Genomic DNA, 14,269 nt, shown 5'->3' on the forward strand with positions numbered 1-14,269 from the left:
TATCCAAATATGGTATTGATATTTGTTTAATGCCAAAGTAGACATACCCTCCTCCATCATGATGCTCATTGGGATAATGGTCCATCTCAGTGCCAGGGAGAGGGTGAACAGGGGGAGGGGGGAGGGGAACGTTGGCCCAGTTGGATCCATTGGCTTTGGTGGGTTTGGAGCTAGCCTTGGTCTTCTTCTTCTTTCCTCCCTTTCCACCTACACAAGGACAGATTGCATTTAGAGACACAGTCATTGAAAATTAGATTGTAAAAGAAAATCCATTAAAAACGAATATACAAGTGGGATAGCATTGCAAATTACAGTAGCTACTCTTGCCGTGTGACAAATGTGTATCCAGAAGAAACTCAATTTAGTCCATACTTAGATTACAGATCAATTAGGACTCAGTTTCAACATACCCCAAGAAACTCGCAATTTCACAATTTCAAACACAAGATTTCAATGGGCTCTTGCCTGTCAGCGCTTACATAGAAAAGCTCAAGGTTGCAGGATGAAAAGCTTGCATCCATTGATTAATTGGCTGAAAAGCCTCAAATCTCCATAGAAACAGGAGTGAACGGCAGTAAACGAGGTTGAGGCAGACCTTTGTGCTTCACCCATCCCTCAGTGTCCCCTTTCACACCAGGCTTTGGGTTTCACAATGAAATATCTCACTTCACAGCATCATCATAATGAATGGCTTGTGTAGTGTCAGTGTGTCCCTAATGGAATTCACTGAGAGTCTATTACTACTTTCATTTCTTTTATTACACGGGAGAGCCGCTAACCCCATCCATTTCCACTCATATCCCTCCAGCACCAGATTCTCCTCTGTCCCATCCATCTTTATAAATCTGCCAGCCAGGTCAATACTGGGTTTTATATGATTTGGCCAAACCGGAAGAAACTTATTTTTCTTTAAAACACATTTGACTTCAATTTTCAAATCTGTTTTTAAGTTGAGGTATACACCATGCACATATTCCTGACAACAAAGACATGTTGATGGTAAATGAACCCTTACTAGGGTTACATCACGATGAAAATTTTAATCCAAGTCCATTTTCTACTGAACCTTATATAAAAAACATAAAAAAAAAGTTATTTCAATTACTGCATTTCAGAGCTGTTTTTTGTACATAAATTGTTGATAAAAAATATTGAAAAAAAGACTGTACAGCACTAGCATCTATAAATCAATTTGTGGCAGTGCCTCCCTACTAGTAAACACTTAACATCTCAATCCAGGGCATACTTCAAAAATTGACGTCACCAACCAAACTAGTGAGAGCCATCTTTGGAAAATCTGTTGAACACATTTGTATCTGTCAACTGTCGGTAAGCCTTCGTTGCCAAAGGCCTGTAATCTCTTTTTCCAGTGCCATGTGCAACTTGTGCAATGTAACATCAAGCACTCTAATGCAATTTAATAAACTGACTTGACTCGCTCACAGTAAAAAAGTAGATCTCTGTCATCAATAGGAACTTACATTTCTATTGATTTTGATGGAAGCAAGATGTCAGAGAAATAAGAAACTCTGCACAATATGAGTCAAGAAAATTGTGATTTGAAGTCTTTCAAGAATAACAAAAAGCACTTCAAAGATGAACATGGTAACAATGCTAGGGCATGAAGAGATGGCAGGGGTGTCAGAATAAGATTAATAAAGAATGGAAGTAATAAAAGAAACAACTGTAAGCCCAAGGCAGGCAGCACCACAGTGTAAGTATAGTCTGAAAGTAATTGCATTTCCTAATCGTACCTCTGGGCGACGCTTGACTTTTACCAATAAATGGTGAGCTGACATGATTGTTCTATCATCCTTAGTCTCTCCACACAAGGCCAGCCATCAATATTGTAAATGAGCCTCTTCCAGGGAAATATGGTCTGGCACTGGCATTACAACAGCTCACCCCAAATATGAAAAATACAGAGAGAGAGGCTGTGGCTAGGAGCTATACAGGAATTACACAGTGAACCCATCTCCTCTGACAAAACTGGGCCTGTCTTCAAAGGGGAAGTCATACTAAATATAGATTGAGCCTTGGGTATTTATACCCAAGGTTTGGGCGCTCCCAGCCTATAACTGCAGGGCTGCATAGCCTTGAGCTTGCTCTGTTTTCATTGGGTGCGTCAGAGCTGAGGGGGAAAGCCACAGAGCAACGACGCTAGGAAGACTATGCAGCCAGATTTAACTTATGAGTGGGAGAATCATTTCGAAAAGGACATTGAAATGACTAAAAATCATGTATCAACACATTTAGAAAAAAAATAAAAATAACAGCCTATTACATAATGAAGTGAGATGCAACATGAATGGAGAGTGCAGGAGCACAACAGGACACACACAGCAATGGACTTCATATGATCAGGGCCGTTGTGGCTTCATAGACAGCCTGAGTGTGAGGGAAGTGTGGAGTCTTCAGGGTCTCAAACTGCTACAGAAAACACCGGCTACCTCTTTCCCCTACACTAAGAAAGGTTTTAATGAGCAGCTTCATGTCCCCAGTGGAGATCCATGCTGCCATGAAAGCTGCTCTATTTCTGTTCCTTTTCATCCGGCTCTCCTCCTTCAGACCTGACATTCATTATTCCTTCCATCTCCTTAGAGAGCGAGCAAGGCACTGTAACTTCAACTCTTCCACTTTTTCAAATTTTATTGCTTATCTCCTGTTCAATACAGCAACGGTTCTAATGAATATCACATTTTATGTTAATTAATTCACTTTTATAGCATCGTTAATACAGATGCCCACTTATTATCTCTTCAGTCTTATTTATATATTTTGATGGACTACTGCCCAAGGGAACAGGTGGAAGGGTATTGACCGTGGTGAATTTTTAAAACAATACATTTGTTCCTACATATCACAGGACATCAATCCGTCTCCCTCACGATATCCCCTCACTGTAAGCACTTATATTGTTTCCTTTCACTTCATTGATAATAAACCTATTAAAGAAATACTTCCAACATTTTGGGGAAAATGTATACTCAATTCCTTGCCAAGATTAGTTGGAGAAGATTGAAACCGGTGGATAGAGCCAGGCTAGCTGTTGCCTCCATCTCCCAGTCTTTATGCTCAGCTAAGCTAAAAGGCTGCTGGCTAGTGTACAGAATGGCAAGAGCGGAATTGATCTCCTTATCTAATTCTCGGCATGAAAGTGTATTTCCCATAATGTCGTGCCATTAAAATTAAAATTTCTTTGAGATATTATACATTGCAGGGATCTTTCTTATTGATTATGTTTCTCTTCATCTCATAAAATTATAATAGAACACGTGACAAGCCCAGTCAAAGACCTCAGTAACCTGCGTGTCTATGGCAAGAGTCTGCCTGTAAGGCATGGCCACTTCACATCCCTCTCTCTAGCCCACTGTGTGCTAGAGCATTGAATTTCAGACCAGTTAAGGCAGTGGCTTGTAACTAGATAAAGGAGGAGAGTGTAGGGGAGGCAGGCAGAGGGCTGCCTTGGTGTCCTATAAATGACATTGTAATTCTCTGAACATGGGTTTTAGTGTAGTCAGACGCCATTAGGAGAAGAGGGAAAAAGGGAGGTATTTTTGCCACTTTACCCAGCCAAGCATCTCTAATGGTGTGTGTGCGTGTGTGTGTGTACATAGTCCACTCTGTCTGAAAGACTCCCTCTGCCCCTATTCCCGTCTGCTCAGTCACACAGTGAGACAAAGCCTTTACAAGGACCGGCAGTGATGGCAAAAACCCAGCATTAGCACTTGCAACGATATAGTTTCCTTTATGCTTCACTAAGCTGTTGACTCCTTTTCAACAGCACAATATGGCTACATACCATAGTAGCTATAGTACTTAGAACCCTATATAACTAGAACAAATACTTAATGTATCCATCCAGCATTAATAATTGACATGTAATGAACTGTAAGCAGTGGGAGCTGAGTGAGCAAAGCATCTCTTGTGATGAAGAGGGACTGTGTACATGTTTTTTCTTAGATGTCGAGTTAGTACATGCAAATAACAGATCAATAAAGCAATTAAGACATCAGTCAATCATTAAGTCAAGCGGCAGAGCCCCAGAGAGCATCCAAGTCTGCTTCATGAAATACTCTGCTGCGTAAACCAACCTGAGAGACTGCCGCTTCGCTCTGAGCTGTTGTGAGAGCTGGTGGTGCTGAAATCTTGTGATTGGTTGTGTGGTATTCTATTAGACAATCCTTCGGCCAATCGGTAGTCAGGAATGAAAAGGAGGGCTACAGTGGGGGTTAAAGGGCAAAAATCACAGTGGCATCAGGTGATTGGCAGTTAGCACAAGCACATGCAAACATGCAGTTAGAGCATTAAGCAAGCGGGACATATTCGGGATTCATACATTCAACAAGGTGCACATATTCAACCTTTTATACACCTTCTGATTTGTATGCAACAGACAGTTGCTGGACACATTTGATTTGTTGCTGATTTGAAAAACACAGCGCCAATATTTAAATAAATTTTCACTGAGATAAACGAGTGAATAATGAGGACTTTAATTCAATATTTGCAGCCCTTCAGAGATGTATAATCATACATAATCATATGTGATCATACTTCTTATAATAATGACAAGGAGAATATGAAATTTTGTTTTTAAAGATTGGTTGCATTTAAAGGACTATGTAAAAACTATAATTAATCTGTTTTAGACTGTTGGAGAAAAAGATCATAAATATTTATTAGAATACAGTCGAGGAATGCTTATTAGACCTATAGCGTGAAACTCCACTAGGCTTTTAAAAAATCCTGCATCAAATCCGTGGTAATTAATTTGGATTATTTTCTTAAACATTAGTCAAGCTAAAATGGATTGGCAATTACTCTGAAACTGAAGGAGGAGTGGTACTATCATGAAATCCCAGCAAGAAAATGGATGGATGACTTAACTGTAAAACTCCTTCATGAGATGTTTATTCAACCTTGGAGAGTGACCAAAATGATGTCTGCTGGGGGAAAATGACTCTTTTTTAAGACAACCTCCCTCAAACCACAGTGGCTTTAGGAAGGCTTCACAGACTTTTGGTGGAAAAGGCTAAACTCCAAATGGCCATCTTGTTCCAACTGTAATTGTGAGGCTTGTGTTCTAGTTTAATACACTGTCACAGGATAAGAATAATCTCTAGGGAACGATATCGTACATATTCTATAAACACTTGCTGACCTCACACACGAGGTCAACAGCATCCCCACAAATCTCTCTCAGCAAACTGTCTCTTAGAGGAGCTTACTGTTGTTGCAGGAGTTCTTGTCGGGCAGGGAGTACCCCAGATTTGCCATCTCCTGTTTGGCCTGGAGTGAGGCCTTCCACTGGGCCTCGGGCAAGTCCACAGCCAGCTCGTGGATGCTGCTGGAGTGGAGAATCTGGGTGGTGGCATAGGGGTTGGCCTGGGATGTTTGGCCAGGGCTGTTGTAGTTGGCTTTGGTGGTGAAGTCTATGCTGCTGTAAATGGCTCCATCAGATAGCATGGTGCCTGTCTTGTCCCCTTGCCCAGTGGGGAGATCTGGAAAAGAAGAAGGGAGTGAGTTTGTAGGATAGATGTCCTCTAAAACAAATGGTAAGCTCAGCTGGAACGCTCGGTTATTTAAATAAACACATTTCTGTTTGTTGTTGGGGCTGATAAAGAGAAGAGGACTAGATTACAGGTCAGCTTACATATAAAGAAACAGAACTTAACAGGTAAATTTCATAAAGAAAACCTCATCCCAGTCCAGTGTCCTGTTTTCCCCCTCAACATGTGTGGATATCTCACTCCAGTTTCTTCTCTGTTTATAAGAGATAATGCTTCTGCTCTGCATGTGTGTGATGACTGAGGAAGGGAGGGAGAGAGAGAGAGAGAGAGAGAGAGAGAGAGAGAGAGAGAGAGAGAGAGAGAGATAGCTAAGGGAAGAGCAAGCAGACTCTCTCCATGGCGCATGGTTTGCATGCCCAGTGAAGGGGAGATGATGTAGAGCCATGGCGGAAGTGTCCGCATCTGCGCCAGTCAAGCTGCGCATGTCCTTCACGACTGGCTGCTCAAGACCATCCTTTCAAACACCCACCCACCCCCTGCTCCTCTGCCCGTCTCTCCCCTCACATTCTCTTGCTCTGAGGTATGGGCTCTGACACCAGGCTGGACTATTTGCCATTACTCAGCCTGGTGACAGCGGAGGCCCCAATGTTAATGCTCTAGCTGTCCTCTGATGTGATGTATAAATATATATACGCGAAAAACACATGCAATATGCATATATGTATATCTTGAATGCATGTATGTACATGATGAACAACAGGAACTCCGGTAGAAAGGAGAGGAGGCCATCATCTTTCATCTCTTATGGTCTCTTTCTCAGAGCACCTGGGACACCACAAAGGCACTCACCTCCTCGGCCAAAGTTACTCAGGTCATTGGGTCCCCCGGAGCCGCTGTTGACAGGCAGGCTGGTGGCCGGCCAAGAGTCCGCTAACCAGGGGTAACCTGGGTCACTGGCATTCAGCAGGCCTGGCCGGCTAAACGGAAAAACAGGTTGAAACACTAGATTACACACAGGCTGTAAAACTGCATTAATAACAGAGCTTTTGTACGAAAAACATCACCAATTACTTATTAGGCATGGTTTATTTCTGCATTATGTAAATGGATTCTGAAATAAACAATAAAAACATGTCGGCAATCAGTAGCGAGTCAATGCGAAGACAAAAAGAATCAAACATATGTTTAAATGTTAGTCTCTGCACAATAATGTGTGTTTGAGTGAGATAAGCCTGCCATAAGCCACTGTAGCTAATGAAACACTTCTGAGATAGGGGGAATACTGTACGGATACATTTCGTCTCTCACAAAGTTGGAATTCCTTCAGGCAAACACAGCCCTTTATCTCTCTGTTTCTCCTGCTGTGTCTTTGTCACATTCCCTGAGTTATCAATGCAAAAGCACACTGTGGAGACGCTAATGCATGCATTTGCTCTTTGCACATGTGGGTGTCAGTGCACGCTGACACCCACATGTATACATTTCCTTATTCATTAATATCTTGCACATTCTGCTGTGTTTTCCCATCAACCCCTTGCGGTGATGTCCAGACAGTGTAAATTATATTTGATGAGACGTCAAACCTCAGCCCTAGCCCCACCATGATGCCCCCGAACCCACTTGTGGGATGTCTGCGTATGGGAGAGGCCAGCTCCATTTAACAGGTGTTGTGTCCCTCCTGAGGGGGTGAGGACCATAAAAAGCAGCCATTAAGACCTTAACCTGTCATGGGTGACTGCTGGGAGGCCATTAAGATCACTTTACTGTACAATCACGTCTGAGGCTCGTTACCATGGATAACACAGATGGAGTTAAATGAGAATTAGAGATTGAGTTAAATGCCTTTGTCTATGTATCACTTCATTGATAAATCTTGCTTTTCCCCCATTGAATTTGTATTAAATTAAATTTAAATGTCACAAAAAATTAAGAAGGTATAATTACTAGTGTTAACACATTTTAAGCAGACAAAAGACCCAAAATAAAAAGTATTTTACAGTCTCTTTTTTTTTATTTTACCCTGAGAATTTACACCCTGCAACGGTCAGACAAGCACCACATGTGATGAAGTGGATGGCATTGCCTTCTCAGAAACACAGCACACCCCGCTGTCAGTGCCCGGCAGTGCTGTATGTAGCAGACTACAGATACATATGTGCGCCCTGAGAAGCTGAGGAGCACAGTAGTTAGCAGCCTGGCTGCCTGGTGGGGCTTTTTGTCTCAGCTCCAGCGGGATGACGTGTTGGCTCTGAGGGACTGAGAGCGAGTCAAGCCCTGAGGACAAGGGCAGGTAATGGGCATGCGGCAGTCAGTCTCTCCCTCAGCCACAAGTTCTAATGAGAGGAGCTGTTCCACAGAGGAGGAGTCCAAATGAACTGCAGCCCTGGCAAGCTAAGAGCCCTCGCTGTGGTTCCTGAATGCCAAAACAGGCCCTCGGGGGAGACAAGTCATTCAAATTGATGGCTGTGCATCAGACACATGCACTTTTATAGGGTAATACATCTCTCCCCGTCCTTTTACCTCTGTTTCTGGCTGCCATGTTCCCCCACTGCCATCATTCTCTTTCACCAAACCATCTTTCCCTAACCCTATTTTCCTTTATTTCCCCCATATACACCTCCTCCTCCTCTTTTCTCCTCTGCCTCTTGAGCGCTTAGCATCTGTCAGACTAAAAAGGTTCTGAAAAAGAAGAGGACATTGTTCTCTCTCGTTGAATCCAGTAAGACTGCACCACAAATGCACACCGTCTAAAGAAAAAGACCATGCCTTTGTCTTGTTATTTGTCTCACGAGTCCTCCCCCAGCCCGGTAGAGAAAGACCATTGAAAGACAACAAGCTGACAGTGGAAATGGCTGCATCGTCCTTGTATTTATCACACAGCTGTATTCCTGCTAAGGATAATTAGAATAAGACTGATTTCTTCTGGAGAGATATATATATATATATTCATATGTGTGTGAGAGGGTGGACACCGGGTCATACATCTAATGAAAAGTCAACACCGAACTTTTAATCCCCGCCCAACCTAGGATGGATGGCAACCTTGGTAGATAAAATTTGATTTGGATCGTTTCCTCTTCCTGTTTGATATTACGGTTACTTGTGATGGCTAGGAAACCATAAATACTGCCTTAGATGCCTGACACTGAGCTTCCCATAAATAAGCCGAGTGAGACATATTAATTCCAAAGCAACTTCATAAATCAGGTGTTTATGGTCCCACAGACTAGTGAATGGAATTTGGATTAAAAGTCTAGACATCAGCTAACACTTGGAGCAATGGGAAACACAGATTACTTTCTAGATTAACTCTCAGGGAACATGCTGTCATTAAGCATTCAGATCCTGGGATGTAAAGGAATCTCCATAGCAACAGAGTTAGTGAAACCTGTTCACTGCAAAGCTCAACCCATTTTCCCTGCCTAAAGGAGTGAATCTGCTTTGCTAAAATATTGATCAGTGCCGGGATAGGAAGTTATTACTGCCTTCTAATTAACATTTCCCTATTGGCAGGGGAGTCTTATCGGCTTTTATCAATTTCAATTGAGCAGCCAAAGTCAAAGCGTCCAGGTCTACCAATCTGCAGACTATTCATCTTCCATGAATCATTTAGTTTGTGATCGATTAAGCTTAATTGTTCAGTCAGGGCAATTTGGCAGCAGCCAATGAGAAACTGGAAACAAGACACAGCTTAATTTGCTATTGTCTAATTAATGCAATAAACATCTCATGTAACAAACACATTCTCCTCTGATACTCTACTACACACTCTCACTCTCAGGGCAGATGGGCAAGTTGCAACATCTGGGATGTGATGGCACTAGAGTGACTAACGGATCAGGGGCTCGTTTTAGAGTTCCAGACTGCATCCTATTCCAGCGTTGTGAAAACTGTGGCAGTCGCTACTGACTTAAGATATGACAAATATGGAGCACCACAAATACAGACATTTCAAATCCCATTTGCTGGAGTGAGAATCAGAACCACTTATGTGGAAAATTGAAGGAAAAACACTACAGCAGAAAGTAGATGAGAAAATGCACCGCAAGTGGCGTGGCTAATTCATTGAGAGCATGCTGGCAGCTCACAGAACAATATAGGCAAAATTGTCCATTGTGGCCCTGAGTCATACGCACACAGTTCAGGGAAAAGGTGGGGGTGGGGGTGGGGTCTGGTCTCATAAATATAAGAATTCTGCGACCAGACTGCAGAACAGACACATTCCCAAAAGCCCAGAGACACACAGGGTCAGATTTAGTTGGCAATCTCTCCGTGAGTGTTTGAGATCTGGAGGCTTTACCTAGTCAGGTGTGATAAGCAGTAGATAGACAGAAGCCTGGGATTCTCAAGGGATTCTCTTGAATACCCACAAAGGCTCAGTAACCGGTGTCATTGAGATGTGCCCTATTCTCTGTAGCCCTTCTCTCTTTCACTAACACACAGTGAAATGGAGCCGGCTGTATGGGGGTGCAAGCGTGGTACCTCTGCACACCTCTCCCCTGGGTAATTATTTTTACATTATTACATGTGCTCAGATCCCAGCCGCCCACGCAAGGTGACAGGCAAATTTATCACTCCAGAGGGCTTCTGGGTTGCTGGTAGCCAGCAGCGGAAGATAAATGACAAAATAAAAGCACTCTCTGCTTAAATTGTTTCTGTTAATTCTGTTGAGGAGATTTATGAGTTCATCTATCGATGCATGAACGGAGATGTGGTAGAAATGTATATTTGCATGCCGGTTTGCATGGCAGGCACACAAACAGGAATTGGTTATCAATCTATCTATCGCTCATTCATCAGTGTTAAAATCAAAAGCAGCTTGCTGTAGACTTAATGCATGACTGTGGAGGGGAGTATGTGTTAAGACATGTAACGCTCAGGAAAGATCCAATAAAATGACAATGATGGGAAGATTGATGTGTTATTTGCTTGTAATATTGCACACGGAAACTGATTGGAGTTGTCTTGTTTCTGATGGGACACTCACCTTCCATTGCTCATCAGACCACCATCTACTCTCTGGAATGTCACTAAAAGCAGAGAAGAAAGAAAGAAGAAAAAGATGGAGGAAAAAAAGACAAAGGCAAATATTACTTTTTCTAGTATAATACAAAGCAATCAACAAGGATATATTTCCACAATCAAGATAAGATACATTGTCGTTTCAGTGTTGTCCAGTTTGCCCTTGTGCTTCAACAGCAATGTATTCATCCGTTCTTTTTTTTTTGTTACGAAGCTAGATAGTTGATGAATTCACTAAGGGATCCCTCTGTGTCCAATGCCTTTCATGAAAATTAAAAAAAGTGCAATGATGGGAATTGCATATTGCTTTGCATAAGTGGAGACGTCATGTGCTCCTCAAGGACAAGATGCCTGATGAGAGACAAAACTCATTTCATCTTTCTTATTTTGCTGCTGAGTTATTATCAGATTTGTGATTAAATCTCTGCCCAAAAATGATTAGAAAAGGCAGAGGGCTCATTAATCACGGTGAGTTTTCTATCTACAGGCGTGGAGGCTGAGTTACTGATCCTTCAGCTGGCAGGGCTCCCCAGAAGCCATGCATGTGGCCTGTTCTATTACAGTGATCTATAGATAACAAGGGCCCCTCTTTGTCAATGGCTAGTAAAACTCCATGGCTCAAAGTGAGAGACGGCTGTGAGGGATCCATTTCATCTCTGTTCAACGACCATGATGACAAAGCAGCATCAAGAGTTCTAAGCATGTGAGAACTTCAAGGGATCACAGGAAGCACGGAAAAGCAGCAAGAGTTTAGGAAATCACCTCCTACTGATGACGGTGGGGGCGGAAGAGAGGATGGAAAAAAAGAGAGCTGGTTTACTTAACAGAGAGTAGGAGAGCTGTTAGTAATTTAGCTCATTTGTTCCACAGATGGAGATTAAAGAGAGGAGGCTGAACATTCCTCCTCTCTTTTCTGTTTCATTCAGGTTGATTCCACAACAAGCCTCGGCATGGGTGAGAGCGGGGGCTTTTCTGTGGGTGACGTAGTAACACAGATGACAGGGGAGAGGAAACTACCATAATAGATTACAGCGGCGGCTAACATGACATTTTAATGTTCCATTAACATTACCTAGTTTACTTAATCCAATTTTCTCCCAAATGAACAGAATTTGAGGATTTTTGGGAAGAGAAACACAATTTAAAACTTGCAATATCTGCACAGTTGATTTTTATTTATTGCATTAAGGTTCAAGCAACTGAACAGCGGCAAGGGGAATTAAAATAAATTCTGGTAACAAAGGTTTTACCAGATGAAACCGACATTGCAGGTCTGCCTTAATAAAATAAAGCTTTGACAGCTCTAGCTCTAGGGTCCCTTATTCCGCCATAGCTAAAGCCATTTCTCTTTGTTCCACCACCAACAAACTTGCAGTAGAGCATTTCTCTTTCGTTTGAGAGAGGACTGACAGGAGAAGGAGGGTGGAGGCGAGGGGAGGCGGTGCAGCAGGAAGGCCTCTGAAGTCCCTATCTGTGCTCAGGCACATTTCTGGGCTGCTGTGGAAGACTTTTATGTTAGCCAGAGTGACACGGTGGCATAGCTGTGCTTCTCGCCTCCGCCTTCCAGATAAGCACTTTCTCCAATATGAATACAGATTAATCCCCTTTAATAAGCATTAAGGGGGGGGGGGACATAATCAGTGTATAAAAATTCCATCAAATCTCCTTCCTGCTGGACGTGTGCCTGAACAGTTTAGTGATTTACCCTTCCTGTTCTGACAGCTTTAGGAGGCTGAGACAGGACACTCTCGATACATCAACTAATTGTCAATACAGAGAAGCGCAGCACTGTAAGGCTCTTCAGCGGCACTCTGGCTCATTTTCTAAATATCACCCCGCTCTAACTCTATAATCTCTGCAATATTTGACCTTGTTTTGTGCTCCACTCTGAACTCTTTAGTGGAGTAACCTGCTTCCACTGTGGCTTTTCTCAGGTGTGGCTCCAATTTAAAAAAGAGAACTTTCACTAACATATTAATGTGCTTCATAATCTGTTGTAACAGCTGCTGTGGAAAGACCAGAGGAAAACTTTGGCTGTAGGCTCGAAATGGATCACATAGCTACAGATATACTTTACAAAATAGATCATTTTCATATTAAGCTGCTCAGTGTCTCTGATAGGCCGCTCTTCTGTCATTCTACTCTATCCACAGACAGTCAGATGCATGACTGTGGTGCCACTTGGTCTTAATTCAGCAGAGGACAGACAGGGACAATATAACACTGTTGCTGCCATCAAAATGGCTCTAGTTTACCAATAAACAAAATGTAGCCAAATATGTGTAGTCACAGTAGAGGGTGAAATAATTACAAGTAAAGAACACAGAAACTATACAGAAGGAAAAGGGGGAAAAATCAAAAAACACCACCCAGCCTCCTAACTGACACCTAGGGAGAACAGATATATAAATTACAACACGAGCCGAGTCTTTAAAAGAAAACAAAGATGAATAACATTATTAGAGGAGAAGGAAAATGGGCAGTCGCACCCTGCACCAAAAGACAAAAAAAGATACACAAGACAGGATGAAACTTCATTCAAAAACAGCAACAGACATACACACAATTACAACACAATATTTAAATAAGGCTGTAGGTTTGGCAGGAACAAAGGCTCTACTTTGCAAGGCTGTGGTCATGGCCAATAGCAAATCCAGATTTTTTGACTTGTAAATTTGATTCTCTGTTTGGTTAAATGGCCTTCATGGTTATGAAGTTTGGATTTGCTTTGGCCATGGTCATCAGTCTGACAATCAAAGCACGAATACTATAAGCGGGGCAGGAGATGAATCTGCGTTTAGGTGGGGTGAGGAGACGGGACAAATGAACAGTACCTGCAGGGGTGAAGGTGAAGGACTGAACTGTAAAACAAGAAGACAGAGAAGTTGTGTGTTAATAGCCTGCAGAGATAAGCGGTGCTTTAGGGGTATCTGCACACCAGGGACTGGGTCAGGCCAAGAGGTGCTGAGGGTCAGAGAAAGTAAGACCACATCGTCGCCCAGCGTGCAGAGCTACAGCCAGGAAAGCAGCCAGCTCAGAAGCCACAAAGGTGTAGAGACGGTGGCACAAACCAAAGAGAACACACAAACACGTAAATGAAACAAAACAAAAATGAAGCGCAAATTAACAAGAACAGCATGTAGGAGCTGCAGTGTACTTATTCTTTCAGACTTGCAGTAAATCATGAGAAATGAATTTCTGCTTGTTAATAAGACAAGAACTAATGTTAGAATACAGCCTTGCACCGACTGCAACGATAATTTGTCAGTTCATTACCATTTTCTGCTCTCTAATTAAATCTTGTACCCTTGGCAGTGCATGTGGACTGGGCGGTTGCTAGTATTGACTGGGGGGTCAGTCAGTAAGATGTCAGGGTCGGTGTGTGGGAGGAGAGCTGGACCAACTCCAGCTTCAGTGACCAGCAGAGAGTCCAGTCTGCCCACTCAGCTCCACCACCCTGGGCTATTATCCAACACCGTGGGTGGATTTGTCAAAAACTGTAGCCCTGTGGAAATGATTCACGCTGACATCTGTCTCCCTCTTGAGCTTTAACACCATAGCAATGTCAACCTCACTGCTAGCAACTTCTGCAATATTTTAATCAAAACTGTACCGATTAAGGCTGAAAGATGGGAGCGTATAAAATAACCTTCTTTTGACAGAGAAGAAAGATTATCTGATGAATGGTAGATGAACTCTACATTGTTTGCTAAGGCACAAGAGCAGAATGTCCG

General features: G+C 42.6%; 1 protein-coding gene across 7 annotated transcripts in view; it reads right to left on the bottom strand.

Moving 5' to 3' along the window:
• The window catches only part of robo2 (roundabout, axon guidance receptor, homolog 2 (Drosophila)), a 293,914-nt gene that overhangs the window by 13,833 nt on the left and 265,812 nt on the right, over positions 1-14,269 (bottom strand). For 6 of the 7 annotated variants that reach the window (XM_054596738.1, XM_054597416.1, XM_054599566.1 and 3 more), the window contains 5 exons: positions 10,501-10,543; positions 6,363-6,490; positions 5,232-5,504; positions 4,095-4,220; positions 48-207 (listed from right to left, as the gene is read on the bottom strand). In XM_054596738.1, coding sequence (XP_054452713.1) covers positions 48-207; positions 4,095-4,220; positions 5,232-5,504; positions 6,363-6,490; positions 10,501-10,543 — 730 coding nt within the window. The remainder of the gene's footprint in view (positions 1-47; positions 208-4,094; positions 4,221-5,231; positions 5,505-6,362; positions 6,491-10,500; positions 10,544-14,269) is intronic. The other variant, XM_054598804.1, reaches the window with a different exon arrangement.

Source organism: Anoplopoma fimbria, chromosome 1 (assembly GCF_027596085.1).
Source record: "Anoplopoma fimbria isolate UVic2021 breed Golden Eagle Sablefish chromosome 1, Afim_UVic_2022, whole genome shotgun sequence".
NCBI classification, from domain to species: Eukaryota; Metazoa; Chordata; class Actinopteri; order Perciformes; family Anoplopomatidae; genus Anoplopoma; species Anoplopoma fimbria.